This window comes from Maniola jurtina, chromosome 18 (assembly GCF_905333055.1).
Source record: "Maniola jurtina chromosome 18, ilManJurt1.1, whole genome shotgun sequence".
NCBI lineage: Eukaryota > Metazoa > Arthropoda > Insecta > Lepidoptera > Nymphalidae > Maniola > Maniola jurtina.
In genome coordinates this window covers 7708930-7735646 of record NC_060046.1, presented here as the reverse complement: position 1 = coordinate 7735646, position 26717 = coordinate 7708930, and the positions used below count along the sequence as shown (strand labels likewise).

At 37.4% G+C, this 26717-nt stretch overlaps 2 protein-coding genes across 4 annotated transcripts; one reads left to right on the top strand and one right to left on the bottom strand.

Moving 5' to 3' along the window:
- Positions 1 to 446: 446 nt before the first annotated feature.
- Positions 447 to 12003, bottom strand: LOC123874517 (tubulin polyglutamylase TTLL13-like). Of its 3 annotated transcripts, none has more exons than XR_006797942.1 (19): positions 11696 to 12002; positions 11453 to 11595; positions 10821 to 10911; positions 9716 to 9887; positions 8995 to 9195; positions 8665 to 8757; positions 8302 to 8443; positions 8080 to 8195; positions 7536 to 7664; positions 7008 to 7161; positions 6228 to 6299; positions 5286 to 5452; positions 4663 to 4758; positions 3979 to 4105; positions 3227 to 3430; positions 2486 to 2644; positions 2071 to 2172; positions 1585 to 1734; positions 447 to 1065 (listed from the first exon to the last, which is right to left on the bottom strand). XR_006797942.1 is itself a non-coding variant. In XM_045919920.1 (19 exons), exons 2-19 carry the CDS (start codon positions 11456 to 11458, stop codon positions 1058 to 1060), a joined length of 2103 nt encoding a protein of 700 aa, XP_045775876.1. In that variant the 5' UTR covers positions 11459 to 11595; positions 11696 to 12003; the 3' UTR covers positions 447 to 1057. The 3 variants fall into 3 exon arrangements, 1 of the variants encoding a protein (XP_045775876.1); XR_006797941.1 differs by having other exon boundaries at positions 1585 to 1737; positions 11696 to 12001; XM_045919920.1 differs by having other exon boundaries at positions 1585 to 1648; positions 11696 to 12003.
- A 1044-nt stretch (positions 12004 to 13047) lies between these two features.
- Positions 13048 to 26116, top strand: LOC123874519 (ubiquilin-1). The gene is made up of 11 exons (XM_045919927.1): positions 13048 to 13246; positions 13357 to 13543; positions 14304 to 14401; positions 18929 to 19072; positions 19447 to 19585; positions 19986 to 20093; positions 22524 to 22783; positions 23269 to 23382; positions 23763 to 23957; positions 24317 to 24449; positions 24920 to 26116. The coding sequence occupies exons 1-11, from the start codon at positions 13145 to 13147 to the stop codon at positions 24994 to 24996; spliced, it is 1557 nt and encodes a 518-aa protein (XP_045775883.1). The 5' UTR covers positions 13048 to 13144; the 3' UTR covers positions 24997 to 26116.
- Positions 26117 to 26717: the final 601 nt, after the last annotated feature.

Here is a 26717-nt window from a genome sequence, read left to right as displayed (position 1 = left end):
CTTTCTGTATTCCAATTTTACGATATTTTTGCGGCAAATATTTAATCATAGCAAAATTAAAAATATACCCAGCTTATACGTTAAATTAAATGAGAAAACGATATACTTACAAGTGAAATGTTATTCCATCTTTTTTTTGATGGATTTCCGTACGGTTTTTGCAAGATTTGACCGCACATGACGGCATTTTCGACAGTCAAAAACACGTGCGATACGATAAAGCGTGTGCGGCCGACTGATGCGTGATAAAGAGACTTTTGCCAATTCTCTTTAACTTGTGAGCGCATTTTTTTTCTTCTAAGGGCCTATCCATATACATCGATGGCCATAACATGTAAGGTTCTTCCACACACAGTCAAGGAATACTTGGCTTGTCCAAATGGTGTAAATTGAAAATGCAATATAACAGCTGCTGTGCATTGTATGTGGCCTTTTTTAGTTTACAGTTAACAAAATCTTAGTATTCTTTTGTTCAATAGATAACTTGCATTATAATTATTAATTATGAAATTTGATTATTTAGATATACTTACAAGACAATTTTTTTATGTCCTGCTTGTGTGTGAAGACACCTTACGACAAATGTGCAATTAATGACACAAGAAGCTATTTTATAGTATTATTTGTTTCTCTTTAGACAACTGGTAATATTATGTGTATTATTTTAATGATTATATTATTATGGATTGATTGAAGCTGGGCTTAGCATCTGGTGTATGTTGTAGGGGTAAGATAATCGTAGGACAAATGATATAGAAATATATTTTTGGTAATGAAAAAATCTCTTTTATTGCATTTCAATAATTAATATCAGGTAACACAATAACTGTTCTTACAGACTTCTGCTCTTTTTAGTTCACTGGAATTTACATAATTAGTATTTATTTTTAACAGACAAAATGGATGAATTACTAGCATTAAAAGATAACAATTATTGCGTATTTGTTGAAAGACACTATAAAATGACGTATTTGATGAAGCTCCAAGTATATGCTTCCTGAACACAAGTGTGACATCAGACATGTTCCATTTTCCTTTTGTATGGCTGTTTATTGTGTCATTGAACTGAAAAAAAAAGTTTTAAGAATCGAACTCGACTGCTCGAACTGAACTGCGCGTCGCGGCAGCGCGCTGCGCGATATTCTCTCCAGCCGCGACGCGCGGCAGTGACGCGGTACGCGCGTCACGGCTGGAGAGAATATCGTGCAGCGCGCTGCCGCGACGCGCAGTTTAGCTGCAGTTCAGTTCGAGTGCGTGGGCACCTTAAGGGCGGTATTTTCAATCGCCAAATATTCTTAACTCCTACAAAGAAAAACTGTTATTACGTCTAAATCTCAGTTTAAAAAATTGTTTAGATTCATGTTGTCACACGGATTGGTAAACAACGGATTTTTCTTAGTCATCGCACCTTCAATCCATTTGACGTCACAGTCAGAATTCATCATGGCGGCGACAACTTCATGTGTTTCGAATATTTGTAGAACAGATAAAAACAAATGAAATCTTTAAAATTCATTATAATTATAATTTTATAAATTGAAATTAACATTTTAGATTGCTTATTTTTATCTTCTTTATACTCACTATCGTCCAAGTGCTGTCTGTGATTGCTCGTTTTATGTGTTTTCTCTTTGTCCTTTATTTTTAGCTGCACACAAAATTTTATATTCTTCTATTATTCTTTTAACATTTTTAATGTTTTTGTCAATTTTGCTGCATCTAGTTAACATTATTCTTCTGTAGGCAAAGAGATTATTTCCATGAAGTGAAATCGATTTTCAAAACTCTAATAAATAATATCGATTTTGAATACATTTATGATATTGCTATGTAGATGGCTTCAGGAAAGTAATATGTGGTGAATGAAATAATTTATACTAATATTATACAAAGGAAAGATTTGTTTGCTATCGATAAATTCTGAAACTACGAAAACCGATTTTGATAATTCTTTCACCATTAGAAAGCTACTTTATCCAGAAGAATGTACATATTTAGGTATACCTAATTTCACCCGAGCAAAACCGAGCGGATCAGTTAGTGTGAAATAAAATAAGGAATATTACTGACCTTAGGTGGTGAATTGGACACAACTGATAGACGTCCATACACACCGTACTTCCGTTCGTCTTCGGGTCGTAAAGTGCCCATTTTTTTCATAATCAGATAAATCTGTAATATATTAATAAATACATATTTAATAATAAATCTGTAATATATTAATAAATACATATTTAATAATAAATCTGTAATATATTAATAAATCATATCATTCAGACCCTCTGACCCTAATACATGCAATCGAGTCGAAATCCCGTAATCTTAGTAAGTAGAGTCACAAAAAATTATCAATATTTTGCGGTAGTTGTAACTCGCATGCAGAACGTTCTCAGAGCGCATGGCATAATAAATTATGATACCTAACTCTTTCAATGGAGAAGTGTCATAACCTTCAGCAATGAGGAATACAACTCTGAGAGTATACCTGCTCGAGCATGCCGTAGCTGCGGATAAGGAAGTCCCTCTGCGCCAGCTGGTTGACGCGCTCGCGCTCCTCTTTCTCCACAATGGGGTCGGGCTCGTACGAGCATAGAACGTATGGCGGCTTCGTCGGTTTCTTCTCTTTTACTTCCGTTTGGGAAACCTGTTATATGTACCAAAAAGTTGCATGAATAAGAAGAAACATGAAAAAAGTTTACATTGAAGTAAGTCTCTAGAGATCTCTGCTAATTGCCAGTGACCCTTGCTCGGCAATGGCAGTGGGAGAGAAACTGTAAAGTTCTTAAGAGTTGGCAAAACAAGGTGTTCTTCATGAAAATACTTAAATATATTTATATATTATATTCATATAATAAACTTACATAGTTAGTATTATAATTATATACATTGGTGTTAGGTAAAAAAAGCTGTGGATGACAGTGGAAAGGATGAAGAAAGTTTGTACATAGGCACTGTTCAACACAGACTCCGCCAATCCGAGGCGACTCAAGAAGTATATCTACGAAAGACGGGTCTCTCCTTTGACTTCTCTTCCACATAAGATTATATTATTATCTAAGAGATACAAGTTTACGCGATAGAAAGAAGCCGCAGTAGGTACTTCGTGAGCTGAATTGCACTTTATTGCGTTGAAACAAGAGTCGCTATTTAAGTAAACGTCTTTACGGAACGAGCCTTCTGAAACTGTGCGGCACTATTTACTTAAAATGTTCTATGTGATACTTACCGGTTGTTGCACTAGAGAAGGCTTAGTGGACAGTTTGTTCTTATCGTCTTTCTCTTTGCGCTTCAGTTCGCGCGCGCGCGGCCGTGTCTGCTCGCTCGTAACGCTCGCGATGGTCGCCTCTTCTCCGTCCTTTTCCTTCTTATCTGCCTCTTTGGACTTCGGTTGCGATGGTTTCTTTAAAGCTTCAGCTTTTGCCTTTGTTTGCTGCAATACGTTGTATTGTAACTTCTGACAGTCGAATCTTACACAAGTTATAAGTTTACAACACTGTTTTTAAATAGTATGTAGGTTCCAAGTTCAATCAAGGGTTGGAATCAAATTGAAATAAATCGTTTGAAGTGCAAATATTAAGTCGCTCTAACGAACTAGGGAGTCTTAACCTTGAGAGTAAATTATTTTCATTTTTAAGCGCAAAATATGTTTAAAAATATCTAGGAATACAAACTAACTTTGTTGGGTAGGTATATCTTAACAGGTAAAATATAGCGACGTAACCAATTTATGGCGGTTCTAGTACGTCGGTTTCCTCTCTTCGGACCCTCTTTTGTTTACAAAGATAAATATTTTCTCTCACAACAACTATCTACAAATACACTGCAAAGCAACTCTAAGATTAGCAATCTCTTTAAATTTTAGTACACAATGGGATTCACGTCGTCCAAGTTTATTTATTGATGATCGTACCTATGTCTCCTCTGCAAAATAAAAATAGTCCTTCGACCAACATCAACCTTTGCCTAGTCCAGACTAACCTGGAACTCTTCGCGCTGCAGACGCGTGCAGTCGCCGCGCGCGCGCGACGACGCCGTGCCCGTGTACAGCGAGCCCGACGGCTGCTGGAACAGACTCGCGTACTGCTCGCCCACTGGGTACACGCGTCTGTGTACAACACCACATTTATATCGACCTACCCCATCATTTCAATCTATCGCCCGACAACTACTGCAAACATTCTCTCAGAATAAGAGTTTTGACTATAAGCTACCATGCTGCACAAGAGAGCATTGGCAGACTTCACAGTTCACACACTTTGAGAACATAATGGAGATCTCTCAGGCAATACAGTTATCCACCAGTTTTCCTTAGTTGTTAAAGCAATTGATTTCTTAAAATGCACATAAAAGTTAGAAGTGCGAGCTCGGAATCGCGAGGCCCCTTATTCTTATTGACGTTCTTATCGACGAGCGATGTATAATTTCAGCTTTTATCATTACCTACTAAGTACCTTAATCTCACAGCCTATTGTATTACTTAAGAACAAAAAGAAAGATACCCCCAATTGGCAGTTTATCGATAACATTTTAATGTACCCTTAACAATTAGGTACTTATATTCACTGAAGTTACATTCGGCTAAAAGTTATAAGCGCCAATAGTATAATACATCCACCATCTGACCTTCCAGAACAGACCACAGACAGACCAGCACCGTATTACCTGTAATTTCCTAAATGTGTTTCTTCCCATTGTATTTGTGTCTGCCAAGGACTCTTTTCAGGTTCTTTTTCTTCAGTGGGAGTGTATTCCGCAAATCTGAAAATGTTATTGATACTACTATTAACGCAAGACGAGGTGACGATGTCGCGAGGCGATAACAAAAATGCCGGCCAAGTGCGAGTCAGACTCGCGCACCGTGGGCTCCGTGCTCGGGTATTTTTCCGACATTTTGCACGATAAATTAAAAACTATTATGCATAAAAATAAATAAAAATCTGTTTTAGAATGTACAGGTAAAGCCCTTTCTTACTATGAAAATTGAAACATTTTAATTTTTTTTGTTATGTAGGTAACCATAAATTGACGGTTTTCAGATTTTCTCCTTTACTTGTGCTATAAGACCTACCTACCTGCCAAATTTCATGATTCTAGGTCTACGGGAAGTACTCTATAACGACAGATGGACAGACAGACAACAAAGTGATCTTATAAGGGTTACGTTTTTCCTTTTGAGGTATGGAACCCTAAAAAGGATTTTATCTATGTAATGTATGTCTAGGAGTGGACATCTATCGGTTGACGATGATGATTATGAATTACGATGAATGTGAAGGAGCCCTCACTTGTTGGTCTGCAGCAGGCGTTCGCGTATCCGCTTGCGGTCCTCCTCCAGCACGCGCTTCTTGTCGCACTGCCAGATGTTGAGCATGGTGAAGGTGTCGGTCAGCAGCCCCTCCTTCACCTCGCGGTCCAGCTGCGTGTCTGTGTGGAAACTTGGCGAGTGGTTCACCTGAACACATTCCATTGTGTATACTTGTAATTGCCCGTAAACACACCAAGTTCAACTTATTTAATAACTATTTTACAAAATGTTTCGTCTCCACCCTTGTGATTTTCATTTTGAAGAAAGGATAAAAGGGTGATTCATGGTGAGGTTTATTCTTGAATCACAAATGTGTTGAGCTCTGAATAATTGCGGGGTTTTTCTTGGGATAATAATGCGGTGGACACCCGTAATGAGGGAATTTTTTCTTTGGTTAATAATTGCTTCCAGATCCTACCGCTTAAAACTTGACTAAGAGTTTGATGTTTGTAATAAAGTACTCGCCCAGTAACCAGCAAAATCAACTGAACTGTACGCAGTCGCTAATAGGCCAAACCATTCCCAATTACGATATTAATAAAATTATTAATAAGATTCCGCTCCAGAAGAAGTTAATAAATCCCTTTTAAACTTAAAAAAAAAAATATCAGCTACATGCATTTCTTAACACTCGATGAAAGAATTACAACTGGCTGCTTTGCTTGATTGCTAAAACTGGCTGCTCAGTAACTCAGCTTCTAAAGCCAGACTACCTTAGGGGTCTTAATTTGCTACGTACCTGTATGTTTACATATGACTATTATAACGGGCAAAACACTTTTTGTAGAGACGTGTTGAAATAAGTGAGTTAAAGCCATTTCCTTTTACAGTTTTAGTTTGTAGATAAACTAGGTTAAATACACTTCTAATTCTAAATAGGTAGGTATGTACAATAGGGAAGTTGTTTAAAATTAAACCATACCTCTAAAATGTAAGGATGGAGCTTGTGATCTAGAAGTATATCGAAACCGAGTATCTCGAAACAGGCGTGCACCTGTAAAGAATAAATTAGAACAAATGATTCATATCAGTAAAGAATTCATAAGTATTAAGTCTAGTGCTTTTCTTTTCATAATGCTCCCTTCGGAAAAGGATAGCAGTAGATTTAAAGATGTCAATTTAGTTAGGCTTAGATATTGTGGACACAGTATTAGCCACATTATCCAAGTACTTATGCAACTGCAGTCGCCACTAATCAACTACAAGACTTAAAAGACACATAAATTCGTAATATATGGACCAAATATTTAGTGACCATGATTTATTTAATTTAGCTAAGAATATAGCTACTAAAATATCAATTTTACAAATAAAGAAATTGAACACAACAGCTAAGTTTGGGAATTATATTGTAATACTGCCTGAAGCAAAAAAAATCAAATCGAGTGGAATAAGTTTAGATGATGATGATGACCTTTCCATTGTAATGTAATTTGGTAAATGCTCTAGTGGTAGACGCTCTTGACGATTCAAAGCCTCAATAGCTCAACGGTTGAGGAGCGGACTGAATTCCGAAAGGTCGGCGGTTCAAACTCCACCCGTTGTCCTATAATTTGTCGTACCCACTCCTGGCACAAGCATTACGCTAAATTGGGGAGGGGAAAGAGGAGTATTAGTCATAATTAGCATGGCTAATATTCTTTAAAAAAAAAAATTGGATTTATGATGATGAAATAAAAGGCATAAGGAAACAGGAAATAACCATGTCATGCGAGGGAAAGCACGCGTGGTAGCTGTGCTTGAGGATGGGCCAGGCGGAGATGATGGTCTTGACGATGACCTGGTCGATGGCGTGCCACAGCCGGTCCAGGTCCACGCCTTGCGACAGCAGTATCTTGTTCAGCGTCGATATCTTGCTGGTTGACAGAATATTGCCATATGGTTGCCATGCGGTGTGGTTTAAATACGAAAGCGCTTTTAATGGATCACCTACCTAATCATCGTACCGTAATTATTATTTATAATTAGCTAATGGCTGATGTGCATTGCAATGCAACTCGCGTGCCATTTTTTGTACGTTGACAGTAAGTATGTATGAATGAATGAATATACTTTTATTGTACACCACAAAATTAGTACAGAAAAAACACATAGGTACAAAGGACAACAAAATATAGGTAGGTAGGTACGATTTGGCGGCCTTATCGCTACCTAGCGATCTCTTCCAGGCAACCAAAGTGGTGCAAAGGTATGTACTGTGTATGTGGCAAGTATAAACGTATCTGCGTACCGTTTGCTGCCCGCCTCGGAGTCGTAGACGTAGGTGCGGCTGTGCTTGTTCAACGCGTAGTTGGTGAGGTGCATAAACACGTTGGTCGTATTGTTTGCGTTGGGATCCGCGTATCTGCTGGTGGCGAATCTACAAAAGTTAAAATCCTTTCAAAATGGTAGTATGGTAATGACAGAAGAGCATGTACTGCACCAAGTGTGCCTCCAGCGCTAGTTGGTGTTGATGTGCGAGGGAGATAGCGAAAAGGTCGCACTAGGGCCCTCCTTTTTTATTCATTTAAGGCAAGCACTTGACCACAATCACACCTGATGGAAAGTGATGATGTGGCGTTTACATGCCTGCCACTCTTGCTTTACACATAACCAGATTGTAATTGGTAGGAAACGCCGAGCCCCCACTCATCAATAAATAAAAAATATTAATGACTGTCTTAATGTCAAATAACTAATTTTAATAATTTTACTAGTGTTTAAACTCCTATATTATTTTTTCGCAATTTTTATGACATCATAGAATGACCTAGGTTCAGATGTTACATACATACCTGACAAGACCTTCATTATAAACAAAAATCCGAAGCGGATCACAGGATGTAATGAGTGTGTACACTCTAATGTCGAATTTATAGCCATCCACCAGGTATGGTTTCGCCAAGTATACCTGTAATAGATAACATAAGGACTAAGGCATAAGGACTTGCAAAGCGCGTGCGTATGTGTGTGTGTGAGTGTGTGGGTGGGGGGATGCGTGCGTAATGACAAACTACCTGACAAATTAGTTTATCTGTGGGCTTGATGTCTTTGAGCGATTTAGTGAGGTAGATGCCGCGGCCCTGGCTGCCGCACTCCGGCTTTATTATGAACGTCTTGTTTTTGCGCGCCTTGCTGTAGTTAAATGCTTCACTGAAACTAAATTAAACAATTTAAATTATGTTTCTACTATTACAAACCATGTGCATTACAATATAATAAAGCAATTTAATTTTTAGCAAAGTGTTGACTAAATCTATTACACTTCTCTATTATGCTTCTTTTATTGAACATTTAGTCTCTGCCACAAACCATGGGCACACTACGAGTTACTATATGTTCTGTATTGAACTTATGTATTGAGTGGTTATTGTACTTACTCAGCAGGCAAACACCAAGTCTTTGGAAAGAAATTATATTCTTTGGGATATATTTTTTGCATTCTATTTAAATTTCTCGCGAGCAAATCTTTCCTGCAATAAAATTAATATGTAATGTAAAAGCAAAACATTAGAGCTCAATTTGGTTGTTCACCTACATAAGTTATGAGTAGGTATCTATGTACCGTACCTACTTGAGAGTTCTAAAACAAATGAAGTGCATTTTTTTGTTTTATATTTGACAAATAAAATAAATAAATAAGTATTGTAAATAATATCTCATTTACTTATATTATTTACCTGTGCGTAAGAATCCCCGACAAATGTTACCTGCAAATCTCAAGCATTCCAGGGAAATGGTTGATGCGTTGAAACCTTTTCATTTCCTTGGCCCGTTCAACAGAAACGCTCATGTCTGTCCAGTAAAAGTTCCATGCTTCCTCTTCAGAGACTTCCCGCATGCCGAACGCGCTGGCCACTTTGCGTATCGACTCGTAGCGGCAGTTCGTTAAACAAATCGATATTTGTGATCTAAAGTATCAATCAGCCTTTTAACACTATTTCGAAGATTCCGACTTGGGTTTCTCCAGAGACAAAATCGGCAATTGCGAGTCAGACTCGCACACGAAAGGTTCCGTAACATTGTAATTTTTGTTGTGATCTAAGCATAAATTCACGGTTTTCGAATTTTGCTCTTTACTAGAGCTATAAAAACTACCTACCTGCAAAATTTCATGGTTCTAGGCCAACGGGAAGTACCCTATATGTTTCTTGACAGATATGACAGAGAGACAGACAACAAAGTGGTTCTATAAGGGCTACTTTTTCCTTTTGAGGTACGGAGCCCTTATAAGGTCACTTTGTTGTCTGTCTGTCGTGTCTGTCAAGACCTGTTAAGGGAATCAACACCTATTGCTTTTTTATAAAGCATGGTTGTCGTCAAGCGCAAGCCTATCTTGGAATAAAAAAAAAATAACATGCCATACTGCAGCAAGCTTTTGTAAGATTTTTTAAGTTAATAAAAATACAATTTTTTTTATTTAACTCATACCTCTTTCTTTTCTTTTTCTTGCGTGTTGCCTCAATAGGAATTATAGGTGCAGTGCGGGAAGTTGGCTGAGAAGTGTCATCCTCATCATACAGCTTGTTGTCATAATTGAGCAACAGCATTGAAGCTGTGTCTTCAGCGGTATCCTCCTTGGATAGCTGTTCAGTCATGGATTCTAAACAAACATTTTCATTTTGTTTAAATGAAATTTTATACAAACCACGAAACTTCTCATGTTGTTGCACAATAATGTCACAGTATCTTCTGAGCTATTACAAATATTAATTATAATAAGCAACTGGCTGCAACACTCCTGAAATAAATGTGAAGCAATACACCAACCAGCTCACAACTGAGGATCTTAAACTAGTTCGAAATTAGTTGAGACTTCATTGAAATAAATGAGTTTGTTACAGACAGTTACTTATAAATATCATTGAGTACCACTTACTATGTATATTACAGGCATGACTAAGTAGATTCCTGCGGCAGTAGAGCAGTGCGAAAGAGGTGTGATGACATGATGCGAGAGCTCAGTGATTCATCAACTTGTGACGTATGACAATTGTCACCCCTCCCACACCGATCCACTGCCGCAGGAACATCCTCAGTTATGCTTTATGCGTATCGTTTGAATTGTAAAACATAGTATCAAGTGGTCACTGACATAGCCCAAACTATTTGCAAGCTGAAGTGGCAGTGGGCAGGCCATGCTTGTCGTAGAAGCGATGGCCGTTGGAGCCGGAAAGTCCTTGAGTGGAGATCGCGTTTAAGCAAACATAGTGTGGGACGCCCTCCAGCACGATGGACCGATGATATTAAGCGGCTGGCGGGAAGTGGCTGGATGAGGAGGGCTGAGGACCGGGTGTGGTGGCGCTCTTTAGGGAAGGCCAATGTCCAGCAGTGGACGTCCACAGGCTGATGATGATGATGATGATGAATATCAAGTAGGTAGCAGTTTTCTTTTTGTGATAAACCTACATAGACAAAAACTTGTTCTATGTAGGTTTATTTGTACTTGTTCTATGTACTTAGTAATAAATAAATTTTAAAAAATTGAATAGGTATTTAAAAGACATATTTATATTATGATATAATGTTTTCTTGCCTGAAGATCTCTGTTTAGTTGAGTGTGAATGTTTTGGACCATAATGAGTTGGTTGGTCTTCATCATTTAATGCAGTCTTGTGCCACTCCAACTGAAACATGTTAAAATAAATTATTAGCATATTATAGATTGTATTTTATACATTTATCATACCTACAATAAGTTCAGATTTGACTGAGTTATGAAGTAACAATGAGTTATGAATAAAATGTTCAATTGTTGTTCCTTTATTTTGTTTTTGTTTTAAATTTATTTATGATTTTGGGGTTGAAATGATTTTTACACAGGTATAGTTAAAGACCTGACCCTTAATTTCTGCAAATAATGGTTGATTCGCTGTTTACGTTTTTTCACAGCCAATCAAGGGGCAGAATTTGCTACCGATTATGTAAACAATAAATAGGTACGTTTTTCTTGCACAATTGGGGGCTGGAGAGGCATGGGCTGTTTTTATCCCGGAAAATCATCTATAGTATCAAGTTGAGATGGAAATCGGGATGGGGACGCCCCGTACAGTCCGGTGCGGGATAGCTCGGGTGTGCTGGGCGTTCCCCCGCCTCATACCCCGATTCTTATTTCGACCTGTCGCGTACTAATACTAAAGTAGAGTAATAAAAATACATAAAGCTTACCTCCATTTACTAATAAATAATAATGTATTTCTTTAAATACTTAAATCAAAAATAAATAATATTAGCGCTAGGCATTATCTTTCACAAAATAGAAATCTTATGAAAGGAAAATGTGGAGACCGAAAACACGACCAATAGTTGCACTGAAAAGAAAATTAATTTTAAATTACAAAGAAAACCCGTGATTTTTAAAACAGAAGTCGGTTAAAAAATAAAAATAATACAACACAATACAATACCTACTTTGTTAAGGATGATTTTTCCATTCGTAAAAATTTCAGAAGAAAATAGAAAATTATTTTTGTCCAAAGTTTTTGTCACTTTTCACTGTTTTTGTTCTGTTTTTTTCACAGGTTTTTTTTGTTTCAGACATACACCATAGACCAATAACATTCTGGCATGATTCTGGACATCGATTGTATTGTGACTTCTGTGCTTAATCCATAGAGTAAGGAATAAGTTGTGCAACAAGGCCATAACAAGGCGAACAATGCATCAATGATGAAGGGAACAATATGGGAACCACAGATGGGAACAAACAACAATGGCTAATCCAAAGAGAATATAATCACTACGTTTTTTCAATCAATATAAAAATATAGCACAATATAGACCATTAAACTCTGCTCTAATTCTAATAATTATTAATTTTAAATAATTTGGGTTATTCTGTGTTAAAAAAAAAGTATAGACATTATTCTTTGGTCTTGTATTCCGTGTCCAATGGTTCAGGGTTACCAGATTCAGCAGGATTCTGGGACTTTAGTAGGATACCTACGGACCCTAATTTAGGGCTTAAATAGCCATGGATATCTTTATGGGCTTAGCAGATTTTGGCGCAGTTTATACAAAACTGACAGTTTTTAGCAGTATTTAATAAACAATAATTTTGCATGATTTAGCATTCTAAGTTTCAGTTGCTTCATTAATCATTACACAAGAAACGTAGAGGAATTTTCACCATTTTCAATTAAATTTTGATTTTTAGGTATATGGAAATTCCTTACTCCAGTGTATACAGCTGTAACTAGATAAATACCTACATCTTTTTGTAGTCGTTGGTGATTAGTTACTGTTATTGCGTTTTAAAATGCTCCTGGAGGCCTGCAGGTCATCCCCGAAAACTTACATCAATTGACATCAATCATTACAATTGCAATTGTCGTGATTGGCTTTTACAGTATTCTTGTTGCAACAATGCTTTGTAGCCAATAGCGAGTGAGCGCCAACCAATCAGAGGTGATTGCGATCGTGACATTGTAGCTGTCATTCTACCGTAATCGAGCTAACTACGCGACATTCATGGCTATTTAAGTGAAGAAATTATGTATAATTTTCTATCATGGAATTTATATATTTTTTTCGTTTATGATTTAATGATTGGATTAGGAAACTAGGTACAAAAACAAACTTTTTATTTTATAACTAATTCCCAATGTTATTATGAGTTGATTTGCTAGCGTAATTTTGGAACAAAGAGCCACAGAGAAGAAAAGAAGAAGTGTAATAATTTTTGCATATTTTCGACGCAGATTACCAGGTTTCAACAATTTTTAGTCCAGCTGCCAGCAGCTAGTAGGATCTACAATTTAAATCTGGTCACACTGACCGTATTCGTTCAGCAGTCAAAAAAATTTTGAGTGCTATTCCGCCAAAGCAACCAAAGTACAGAGTCATCTAGAGATTGATAAAATGGCAGAAGGCCAGGACGAACCTAAAAAGATTACAATTACAGTAAAAACACCAAAAGAGAAACAACAAGTTGAAATCGATGAAGATTCGGATATCAAAAAAGTAAGTACAGCGTTGATCATGGCGTAATAACATTGATATTGCATACGCAATCAGCGATGACATTTCTGTAATCATTCGGCAACAAATTAAATGCGTCTCGGTGATTTCAGTTGAAGGAAGTGCTGGGCCCTAAGTTTAACGCGGAGCCGGAGCAACTATGTCTCATTTTCGCTGGAAAAATTATGAACGATGTGGACACGCTGAAACAGCACAATATTAAGGATGGGTTGACAGTTCATCTTGTTATCAAGACCCCTCCGAGACCGGAACCCGAGGGGGCCACAAGACGCCCACCAGGTAAATGCCCTCATTTATGTTGTCCAGTGGTTTGGGTAAACCCACTGCAAGATGAAGTTAAGATTTTAACCTGAAAAGTTAGTTATAAGTAATGTGTAAAATTATCATTGATAGGTTGAAATTAACACTCATTGGTATGAACCGTCAACAATAATATATTCTATGATTATTTAAAAAACATTGAAACAAAAAATATTATTACAGAAACATGGACATTGGAGACATTCTTGTTTGATTTTTGATGTGTATCATGGTTTAATTGTTAATTTGTAATAAATCTTTAGCACCATGCATTGCATGTGCATCTTTATTGGAAGAAGCAATTTGTTCACCTGTTAAGTAAGCTAGTAAAAATAGATTGCAATTAGGGTGTGTCTATACATCCTAACTAATTGTAAATGCAGAAAGCAATAGTATATGTAAACAGTGTGTTTGTCATAATCATTAATCATATAACATGACAAATGAGGTATGTAGTACCAAATAGTTAACGCCATAGATTCTTTCATTATCTGTTACTTGACAAAATGTTCAAATGTTCCTTCAAGTACAGAAGGTTTTTACAAGTTCATTTATGCAATCATTTGTTTGTATATTGGAGTTTTAAACAAATTTTTGTCCTCACATCTCTGACGGGTATTATCCTATGAGGCTCATTATTTTTTTGATACTTTTATACAACGGTCCTAGCCTCAATGGGATGTAATGAACATTATCTAACACCTTGAATATTATTCTATAGTATAAAAATTCTTTTTAGCTGACATTGGTGCTACACCATTTGGATTAAACTCCCTCGGTGGACTTGCTGGTCTTGAAAGCTTAGGTCTTGGTCAAAGCACTTTTATGGATCTTCAGGTAAATCAACAACAGCCTCTGTATTATATTAAATAATTTTGGCTGTGACTCTTTGCTTGAATTTAGGATTTTTAAAAGTTTCATATGATCCCTTTGTTTTTCCTAGGTAAATAGTTAGTCCCTCTAAAATTCTCATCAAAATTAGTTCAGCTTTAACACTACAGCTAAACAGATTTAAGTAATTCATACTACTTACCCTACTTGTATCATGTTACTGATTGTAAAGTGGGTTTATAAGTAACTGTCATTTGAATGACAATGTTCCTAAATCAAAGATTATTATTTATCATTACTCTCATTTATTTATTTTTTACATTTTATCCTATTTTTAAACAATAAAATAACAAAAACAACAGAAAAAATAACAGAAACACAGAAAGAACAAAAAATAAAATAACATCAACAACAAAATCAATAAATAACAGAAACAAAAGAGAAATAAAATAACATAAACAACAAAAAACTAAAGTAACGGAAAAAAAAAAAAAAAAAAAAAAACATTGAATAAAAATATGATAAAATGTACCCCACTGGCAACAGGGTGGGTTGGACCCAAGCCGCCAGTGGTCAGGGCTCCAGAGTGAGGAACCTCCTCACAATGCGTGCCGTCTCAAGAACCACTGCCTTCTGTATCTTACCCTTGATCCAACAGTTAAGCGACAGTTTCTTAAGATGTTGGTCGAAACTGTTCGCAATAAGACCGTTGACTGATACAACTATCGGTACAATAATCGCTGAGTCAACACTCCACATGGCAGTAATCTCGTGGGCCAGGTCCAAGTATTTCGATACTTTTTCCTTTTCTGCTTTCACTAGATTATCATCATGTGGAATAGTGACATCAACAATCATTGCTCGACGCGCTGATCGGTCAACTAGCACTATATCAGGTCTATTGGCTACAATATACCTGTCAGTGATAACCGACCGATCCCAGTAAAGCAGGGCACTGCTATTTTCAAGAACTGACATTGGGTCGTACCTATAGTACGGCACCTCAGTATCTACAAGGCCATACTGAAGAGCAAGTTGTTGATGGATTATCTTGGCTACTTGATTATGTCTGTGCAAGTATTCGCCGTTAGCAAGATAAGAACAACCGGAAACAATATGTCTGAGGGATTCCCCAGGAAGATGGCACGCACGACAAATGTCAAGCGTTCCATCTTTCATTATATGTTTCCGGTAATTATTAGTCTTAATAACTTCGTCCATAATTGCACAGATAAAACCTTCGGTTTCCCCAAAGAGGTCCCCAAACTGTAGCCAGGATACAGAGGCTATGGAATCTACATCCGGCCTAGTTAAGGCCTTGTAGAATCTTCCATGCAACTCCTTACTCCTCCATACAGCTATGCGATCCGAAGTGCTAAGCACTATGGGCTTACGCCAGTTATTTTTGCCTAAGGAAAGCGGAGTAAGACCTTTATCAACTGCAACTACATCCCTATGTATTCCCACATTTACTTTGAGAAAATAATCTCTGAGATTGCATACCTCACGATTATGAAGGTTCTTGGCATTTAAAAAACCACGCCCTCCACACTTGCGTGGGATATACAATCTCATAACAGATGAACGTGGATGATGCATACGATATGTAGTCAACAATTTTCGGATCCTTCGATCCAAGGCATCCAGTTCGGTTTGAGTCCATTTTAGAATGCCAAAAGTGTATATAAGTAAAGGCATAACCCAACCATTAAAGGCACGTACTTTGTTGCCACCAGATAAAAGACTATTAAGAACTTTTTTTAGGCGGCCAAAGAAACGCTCCTCCACTGCCTGTTTCATAGTCCTCACTTCTATACCAAGTGCTTCTGACATTCCAAGATATTTATATGTTTCACCTTCACAGAGAGATCTAAGAATCAAAGTTTCTGAAAGAACTAAATTCTCAGAGTTCACAACCCTACCTCGCTCTATATTGATAATCACACACTTGTCAACACCAAATTCCATCCCTATGTTATTGCTAAAGTTCTGAGTAATCTTTAGCAATTTCACAAGGTCTGTTCGTTTAGATGCATACAGTTTGAGATCATCCATATAAAGTAAGTGAGATATGACCTCACCCCCCTTGCGAAGACGATAGCCTAACCCTGAGTCCTTCAGTAGTGTACTGAGAGGATTCAGTGCCAAGCAAAACCATAAAGGACTCAAACTGTCCCCCTGGAAAATTCCCCGCTTAATCCTTATCGGTTCAGCTGATTCAAAAAACTCATCACCACCTGGTTGACGAAGGACTGTCATCCACTGACTCATACATGAGTCAAGGAAAGAACATAGAGTTGCATCGACCTTATACAACCTCATGATCTCCATGAGCCACGTGTGAGGCACTGAATCATAGGCCTTCTTGTAGTCAATCCAAGCAGCCACTAGATTTTTTCTATTTCGCCGAACCTGTTGGCAAATAGCAGTGTCAATGAGGAGTAGTTCCTTTGTACCGCGTGCCCTAGCCTTACATCCATTCTGAACCTGGGCCAAAATATTATTTGCATTAATATGCATAGTTATTTTTGTGGTTAGAATAGATGTAAGTAGCTTATAGATGGTCGGTAAGCAGGTTATAGGGCGATAGTTTTTTGGGTCTGCGGTACTTCCGGATTTATGTACCAAGAACGTGACACCAGTTGTCATGAGTGTCGGTAACGATCCAGAGTCAATGGAGTTCTGGAATTGTGTTGCTAAGACAGGATGTGCACTACGGAACCATTTTAGCCAGAAGTTGTGCAGTCCATCCGGCCCCGGGCATTTCCAGTTCGATGCCGAACGAATTGCACATCCTACATCCTCAGCACTAATGGTTACAGGATTCATCTCTACCACCGTAGCGCACTGATCCCTCACAACATTCATCCACTCACCTTCGGTATGATCTATGGGAGCCGACCAAATGCTACGCCAGAAATCTGACGTAGAATCAGGTGTAGGAAGCTCTCCATCGACCATACAACCTCTAGGTCGTTCCCAATTCCTGTACATCTTCCGTTGGTCACTTTGGAACATACGATTCTGAGAAGCTCGATCAATGCGTTTTCTAAAGCGCCTAATGCGTTGTGCCCATGCATAGACTTTCTGTTTCAAGAAGTCAATACGATCCGTAACCAAAGACAAATACTGAGAGGGACTAATATTAGTCCCAGCAAATGCTTGGTGTACAAATCGCATTATCCTCGGGCGACTATTGCTCGCCCTAAAACAGATCAGCTTTGCAATGAGAGTTCTAGTCAAAGAGATACGCCTTTCGATCCCAGCCTGCCAAGCTGGAGCTGTATTTGGTCTTTTTACAGCTCTATGCAGCTCTGGAAATTTGATAGAAGCTATCCGACATGCTGCAACAGCTCCACAGTATAGGATCGAATGCGTATCATTTAGGTCATATGAACTTTCTAAATATGTACCTAATATTTTGTCTAGAACTGCCATCAACGCCATATTTCGTCTATGGACAGGCAAACGAGGTAGTTTCGGTCTAAGGTTGTTAGGCACAGATCTAAACTCTAAAATCGCATCCTCCAAAGTCCTCCTCATTTGCTCATCATTCTGGTTACTTACCGCCAAATCTAAACTACCTTGTAACTCCTCTTGGGTGTTTAAAATCTCTATAACACTCGGAATTTGTGGAGATTTATGAGTTGAGTTACCGGTAGTAATAACTTGTGGTAAATTTAAGCGCAACCGATCAAGTGTAGATTCATCCAGCACACGACGGCGCTGAATAACTCGCACCTGATCCGATAGCCGCTGAGCGGACACGGTCACTGTCGGTTCAAGGGCCTGAAACAAAGACACCATTCTTGAGCGATACCCAGTGAGATTAGTTCCCCCATCTGTCGCCCTATAGTACGCTCGCATGACGTTCTCATTCATTCGTTGAGTCCATCTCATGCGACGCACTACACCACTGGCGGCGGAAGCAGTCGTAGGAGCACGCAGCTCCTGTTGCTCCAAGCCATCCGGTGGCGGGTGTGTTGCTCGTCGTCGTGGTGCTCGTCTCGGTGGCCTGGTGTCATCGGCGGACCCCGTAGATGACGGCGGGGTCCTATAATCCTCGTCCGACGACGAGTCAACACCAGATGTTATTTGTGCTGTATGTGCGCTGGCATGTCGATGTCGTCGAGTTTCCATTTAACAAATTACTATGGAGTCCATGTTATTATTTTATTATTGTTCTTCATGTTTACTGTTTATATATACAACTTTTAGTTCTTTTTGGCTTCATATTTGGATGTTTAATAATATTTTGTGAAATAATTTATTTGTTGTTAGAAAAAAATGTCATCTCGGTTGACATCGGTTGTCAGGATTAATTAATTATTAATTATTTATCATTGTTATTATGATATTCATTTATTTTACTCTAGCATTTTCCTTGTTAAAAGGTAACAAACACTTTCACATCTGTTTTAAAACAGTACTGAGACAGAAGTAAATGACAAACAGTATGGAGAAATCAGCTTAGTGTGGATTAGTATAGACAAAAACTTTAGACAGTTAAAAAGTAATACTTAAAATTTTCAGGCACGCATGCAACAAGAATTACTATCAAACCCAGATATGTTGAGACAGGTTTTAGACAACCCATTGGTGCAACAAATGATGAATGATCCTGAAAATATGCGTTCACTTATCACATCTAACCCACAGATGCAAGATTTGATGTCTGTAAGTGTACACTTATAATAAGCATTTAGTTGTATGATTATTGTCTCCTGTTAATAATATACACATTTTTGGTGCATATTTGCATACATATTTTGGTGTTTTAATAGTGGATATTATAATCTGATGACTACTTATCACTATCAACTTGCAGTGAAATGGTAGATAAAAAAAAATTGTACAAGGAAAAAACATCATTGATGGCCAGTCAAATACAAACTAATGCCTCCTCCAATCTCCAAAGTCAGTCAACCATCCATTTACTGACTTGGGGCAACGTTCCTTACCAATTGCAATCAATAGATGTGCATTGCCATAACTAGGCCACAAATCGCTAATTTAATCTAAAATCTTCTAAATTCTTTGTAATTGAACAGAGAAATCCAGAAATCAGCCACATGCTGAACAATCCAGAGCTACTCCGTCAGACGATGGAATTGGCGCGAAACCCTGCCATGCTGCAAGAACTGATGCGGTCCCACGATAGAGCCCTGTCCAACCTTGAGAGCATACCTGGTATTATTACCATACTAGTTTTATTTCTTCAAGCTGCACATTGACTACTATTGCATGATTTATGTATACTTTGTATATGAAATTGTCTATTGGGTATGTTTAAAAAGTTGCTTGCTGTAGACTTCATATTATCTATAAAGTAAAAACCTATGAACATAATATTGACAATAAAGCAGGTGATTCAAATATCACTACCGCTACAACTATGATAAATACGAAAATGTGTTTGTTTATCCTTCAATCACGTCACAACTGAGCAACGGATTGGCGAGATTTTTTGCATGGGTATAGTTTGAGACCTGGAGAGTGACATACTTTTTATCCTGGAAAGTAGCAATTCCCATAGGGTTATTAAAAATAGCTAATAAGAATGATTGTTATGCATTTATGTTGTTTGCAGGCGGTTACAACGCATTGCAGCGCATGTACCGTGATATCCAGGAGCCGATGTTGAACGTGGCTAGCAGCATGGCAGGGAATCCATTCTCGGGACTAGTTGACAACTCAGGTAATTCTTTATTTCATTGCTGACACGCAACCAGTAAATAAATTTCACATCTCAACCCATTGTCTCAGAATGAGAAGATTTTAAGTCGTAGTCCACCAGGGCCAAGTGTGGATTTGCAGACTTTACACATTATGGAAAACTTTCGGGTTGGCAGGTTGCTTATTCAATTGATTTTTTGATTTTTAATTGATTTCAATTGGTTGGTTGTTGATTCTTCAACGCACAAACGTGATGACATATGTATGTGACGATAATTTGCGCGGGTCAGACGCATTTCAACCACGCTTTATTATGTACAAGGTTGTGGTAGCTCTAACATAATGTTAAACTTTTGTGATTTTTAATTTAAAATTTCTGCAATTTTCTTTGTCAATAAATCTCGATTTTATTATTAACTAGCTGTGCCCGCGACTTCGTTCGCGTGGAATAGTGACCGCGCTTTATATAGCCACGGACGCTCAGGCGCGAGGCGTGTAGTACGTACTCTGTACGTTAAAAATGTTCGCCGTGATTCTTTAAATTGACATAACTTTTTTATTTATGAACCGACTGACATGAAATAAACACTAAATGTTAAGTGAAGCTTACTTACAATATATTAGTGAAAACCGTATCTAAATCGAATAAGCCGTTTCTGATATTAGCGTGCACAAACACACATACACACAATAAAAATTAATTACAATTTCGGGTTCGGCATCAATATAATAACAACCCCTGCTACTTTTTTTTTATATATTTCCATTGTACAGACACCACTTTTCTACAATTTTATTATATGTATAGATTTGTCACTATTATATTGTTAATAGTAGATAGAGATTCCATTAGCATTGATTTGAGTCCTAGTATAGTATAGTCCATAGTTTGTTTCACGCTTTAGGGGTTGAATTATTTAGAAATCCTTTCTTAGCATCTTTCGTAGCGTAGTTTCTACGTCATAATAGCTACATATATGCCACATTTCAGCTCGATTTGCCCAGTAGTTTGAGCTGTGCATTGATAAATCATTCAGTCAGTCGGTCATCTTTTCCTTTTTTAAATATATTTAGATTATTATCAGTATCACTTTGTATAAAACTCCCAATTGCACTGGCGTGTTTATGATTTTAGTAATATTTGAAGCACATTTTAAGAACTTCGATTTTTAAATGCTGTAAGTTTAGTGATGCAGTGAATACTACCTTTCCGAATAAGTACTTGTTTTAAATAAAATATAATAAAATGAAAGCCTAATATATATTATGAAAGTACAAATATATTTTTTGATGGTTTGTCAAAAATCATTACTGATCAATAAGTACGAACTAAAAACTTGAATAAAATTAGTGTAAGTGAACATTAAACCTTACAATTTATTCACGACTGACGCTTCAGATTAACGCCCCGCTGGCGATACCATTAAGTGATTCTTAAAAAAATGTATGCATACATAATTTATTAGCCCCTCTTTGTATTCATTTACGTTAATAACATGAGGAACATTTTTACTATATATTTACGAAAAGCCTTGCGTTATTTATAAAATAACTATTGCATTTTGTTGACTTTGCTAACTAAGCATCAGCTTAAAAGTTGCACTTTAATAATTTTCTAAAGAGTAAAATTCATTTACGGTTTTTATTTTTACTTATATATTAAAACCAATTACAACTATTTTTATTTTAAATCAACTAGATTTTTCTCTTTGGTTTGGCATTGAACATCAACATCGAAAGATCCATTGAAGCCAAGACCAAGGCTGCCGCCAAAATACTTAGTAATGTTAACAACGTCACATAGTACTTTATTAAGCCCAAGTCAGTTTGTGGATGAAATATTGCAGTCACCTCGATTATGGCTCCGCTATTTTTTTTTTAATATTTTTTTTTTTAATATTTTTTTTTTTTAATGGAGGCACACAGTATTAATACTAAACAATAGGTAACAAACATAAAGCACACACACCACAACTGTCTCCAGCGTCCACAACTGTCACACACATTAAAACATACCAAATAGCCGGGTATAATAAGGTAGTTACAGAAATGAGTAAAAATAGGTAAGTTACATAAAATTCAAATTAAAACAAAAAAAAAAAACGAAACAAAACTGACTAGTGAAGCTAGTCAGTTTTGGACATAATATCCCTAACTGCTGATTTATATTTATGAAGAGAGCTACGTACCAACTATTGGCACTAGATGCTATTCACCACTTCTGGCGAAACTTTCAGTCTTGATTACCGCTGCAAGGGCTCTGACTTATCAGTGTTTTATGACACAATGAGTTTCCTCAGAAACTTTTAAATCTTGGCAACCTTTTTACCACCGTATCGCAGATGCGGGCGAATTTCCACCCTTCAGTCGTCTTACACATTTGAAACGCATTAGGCTCGGCATCATTATCCCAAGGACATACTTATACACAATGATGGCTTGTTGTTACTAGATGGCACCAACCCACAGCAAGGGGCAGAAAACAGACAGCCTTTACCAAACCCCTGGAGCCGAGGAGGCTCAAACCCGAGCGCGGGCGCGGGCGGCGCGGCTGGACCTGGCCTCATCAACACGCCGGGTATGCAGTCGCTGCTGCAGCAAATGTCGGAGAACCCGCGCCTCATGCAGTCCATGATGTCGGCGCCCTACACCAACAACATGCTGCAGGCCCTGGCTGCTGACCCGGAGATGGCCTCTCAGCTCATCAACCAGGTAACTATAGTAGGGCCCCTGGATGTCTTAAAAAGGATTGCCTTTGCATAAGTTATGTTCTTTCATGACGCGCGACATACAAAATGTTTACTGACCAACTAAACAGAAAGCAGCCAACTCACCCCCACTGTCACACATTTCTTTCCTACCACCAAATAGATCGGAAAACCAACCACTGGGCAGGTTTAACATAAGAGATCTTTTTATTAAAGTTAACTGTAGTAAGAATCGCTTATATGCGACGACGCGCGATTTCCAAGAGCAACTTGCAAACATAGAGCTTTTGTCATGTACCTCCTCAATTCGAGCTCTCGGGATATTACCTAAATATACACCAACTAATAATATGTATATACTCGTCAATGGCTTAGATTTTAGAGCACCTTATCTTTTGTCACATACATCCTCAAGATGTCCTACAGGCTCTTGGGATATTACTACAGTAACAAAATGAAAGTTTTTACAATAGATTGCATTTGTTTCAGAATCCCATGTTCGCCAACAACCCGCAGCTGCAGGAGCAGATCCGCACCCTGATGCCACAGATGATCGCCCAGATGCAGAACCCAGATTTGCAACAGATGATGTCCAATCCACAGGTGAGTTAATACCATCTCCAAAAATAATTGAGAAAATTAACATTATACACATAGTCTGCGACAGGTTGTGATGGCAATCGGGTATGAGGCCGGGGGATACCCGCACGTCATCTGCGCATGGCGAGCGCAGATGACGTGCGGTATTATGTATATTTAGAGTGTCCCCAGGACACCCTAAATATACATTTTCTTCAAACTAAAAAATATGTGACCAGCTTGAATTTGAAAATGTATGTCGTTTTCCTAATCAGCATCCCAAAACCCCCTTGACATCTATTCGATTTTTCGAAGAGAAATACGCATCGGGCATCTTGGATATCAAAATGGACGTTATTTTGTAATCAGTTTGGTACCCGAAAACCTCATTTTACTGTCTATAGGCATTGAACGCGCTGCTGCAGATCCAGCAGGGCATGGAGCAGCTCCGCGCTGCTGCGCCAAACGTCGTCAACAACTTGGGCTTCGGGCCCGCCGCCGCCGCCGCCGCGCCCACGACGCCCGCGCCGCCAGCCGCCGCCACGCCGGCCGCCAACCAGCAGGCGCGCCAGCAGCAGAACACCGAGCTCTTCTCACAGGTCAGTGCACTGAGTCCATGACCTCTTTGCTGCTTGACCGGCCTACTGCCCAGAAATGGGGATGATGTTTATGTATAAAATAAATTATTTCTTAGTAACTATTAAATAGAGGGTCTTCCAAAATTCGTAAAATCCACATTCGCTGGTAGTCTTAAGTTTGCTAACATTTTAAATTACCCATTTAGCTAAAAAAGTACGTCAAATGTTATGACGTCACATCTGTGTATTTCATGCAAGGTCCCATACAAAACGAGCGTTTTGATGTTTGATAAAGGTCGCTGATTTGACTAGTAGTAATCATTTTAATTTCTTTGTGATTCTGTTTAGTAGTGAATATATTTTTACAATTTTCCTTTCAGTTTATGCAACGCATGGTAGCGGCGATGTCAAACAACCAGACCAACACACAGCAACCGCCGGAGCAGCGCTACTCTCAGCAGCTCGAACAGCTCGCTGCTATGGGATTCCTCAACCGAGAAGCTAACTTGCAAGGTACATGATAATGAAAAGTATAAACACCTATAGTTTGCGACGCCTACAAAACAGTAGGTTACTGTTCAGGCCAGAAATAACGAAATTGCCGGCCGAGTAATATTGGAAGGATGAGGTTTAATTAAACTAAACGCGGTTCTTAATTTCTTTTTTTTGCCGTACTTTTATAGTACTTTTCTCTCATTTGCGAGGGTTCAATAAACAAAGTAACATAGCAGTTTTCGCACTTAGACAACGATAATATAATGAATAGTTGCCATGTAAAATCTAATCATCCTTCTTTTGATGCAGTAGTACCTACTCATTTTTATAAAACAGCTTGAAAATTGTGTTAAAATGAAAACCACACTTATTCTCGCCCATTCGACCGTGCGCGGTTATAAGTATTTTTTATACTTTTGAAATGAAATGTGGGCATCGATTTAACCTCTGACAAATTCACCCAATGAAATATAATAATTTAATTTCAGCATTAATCGCAACGTTCGGCGACGTGAATGCGGCGGTGGAGAGGCTACTGGCGCTGGGGCAGCTGTCCATGAGCTAACACCCCGCGGCGCCGACTCGCTGTTCTACCACTTGCACCGCCATTTTGAACATTATTTCAATCTTTATATGAACATTCAATTATTAATATGGCGTTTACATTTTCGATTCTATTTCTATATTTTTTTTTGTTTGACAAACTATTGTGATTATTAAATATTGTTTGTTCAATTGTGTTGTGCAAGTAAGTTATTATTATAACATTTATATTATGTTATTATAGAAAGACAAAACATTGTTTTGAATTTTGACTCTACATTGATATTCCTGTATCAAATGGTCTATAATTTAAATAGGTTGTCTCTTAAATTTAATAATTTAAATTCATTCCTTCTTACTTTAGGTATTATATATTTTACCTTTTAGACGTAAATCGTTTGTAACGGTTATATTGACATATTATTGATATATGATTTTATTAAATATTTGACATGATTGCTATGTTTAAAATAATATATTATATTATTACCAAGGTTTTATTGTATGTCTTACAGTCCTATGAGTACATATTTTTAGTTTTCGCAATGTTAGGTAAATGACGTAGTTTTATGTAAATAGTTTTGCTTTAGAAACAAGTGTGATGGCAGATATGGAGTTAAATTGATGTGCTATTGCTGTGTACAGTCATTTTTAATTTTCCTTACTCTACTCACTAATGCTTGAATAATAAAGAAATCAAACATGAAACAGTATGCATAATTTGATTACTCAATTATATTTATATTAAGATAAGTACCAGCGACGTTAATTTGTGTTAGTTTCTTTAATCCTTATTATAATTTCCTTATTGCTAGTGTGTTACATTTGGAATTCAATACAGAGTGCGTCTTCGAGGAATGGAACATAATATAACTGAGTGCTATTAAATAAAAAATAGGCATGGTAGGTATTCGATGGTTGTACAGTAATTTTGTAATTTTTTTTTGTTGGTGGTAGAAACTTTTAAATAAACAATATTGTGCTTTATTCTATAATAATGTGTAGCAAATTATTTTAAGTTTAAAACAAAACCGATAGCGGTGGCTCAGTTTTGTTAGGGGTTTCGTTAAATTTCCATGAATTTATATATTATAGAATAATATTAATACAAAACACTAATCAATAAAGTTTGAAAACGCTTATGATGATCTTTTTTTTCGTAAAAACAAAATTAAATATCTTTACCACACCATATAAAATTAATCGTGTTTGCTTCATGAAAATTTATTTGAATTTTTGTCATTTTTGAAGTGGTAAAATAAAAACATTTTTAAACTGAAACTACCTTCTAATACTAAAACAGTTGTCCTATGAAAAACCTATCCATTTCAAAAAGTCTATAAAACCCTTTTGGATAGTATTGTAAGTACTTGCACAACTATTGGAATCAAAGACACTGCGCTTTGTCTCATTGCAACTTATCTTAGTGATCGTATTCAAACAGTATGTGTGAATGATATGAAGTCATCCAGATCGGCCACACTAATGGGTGTTCCTCAAGGCTCTGTTCTAGGTCCTTTCATGTTCTTAATATACATAAACGATTTACCATATTTCGTCCAAAATACTTGCGATATCGTACTATTTGCTAACTCACTGGTTTACTGTAAATAATCTACTTTTAAATGCAAAAAAAACTAAGTGTGTTGAATTGGCACTGCCTAATACCAAGAACACAAGTAACATCATAGAGGTATATAGTTATAATACGTTCATGAGTAACATTAATTTATATATCATAGG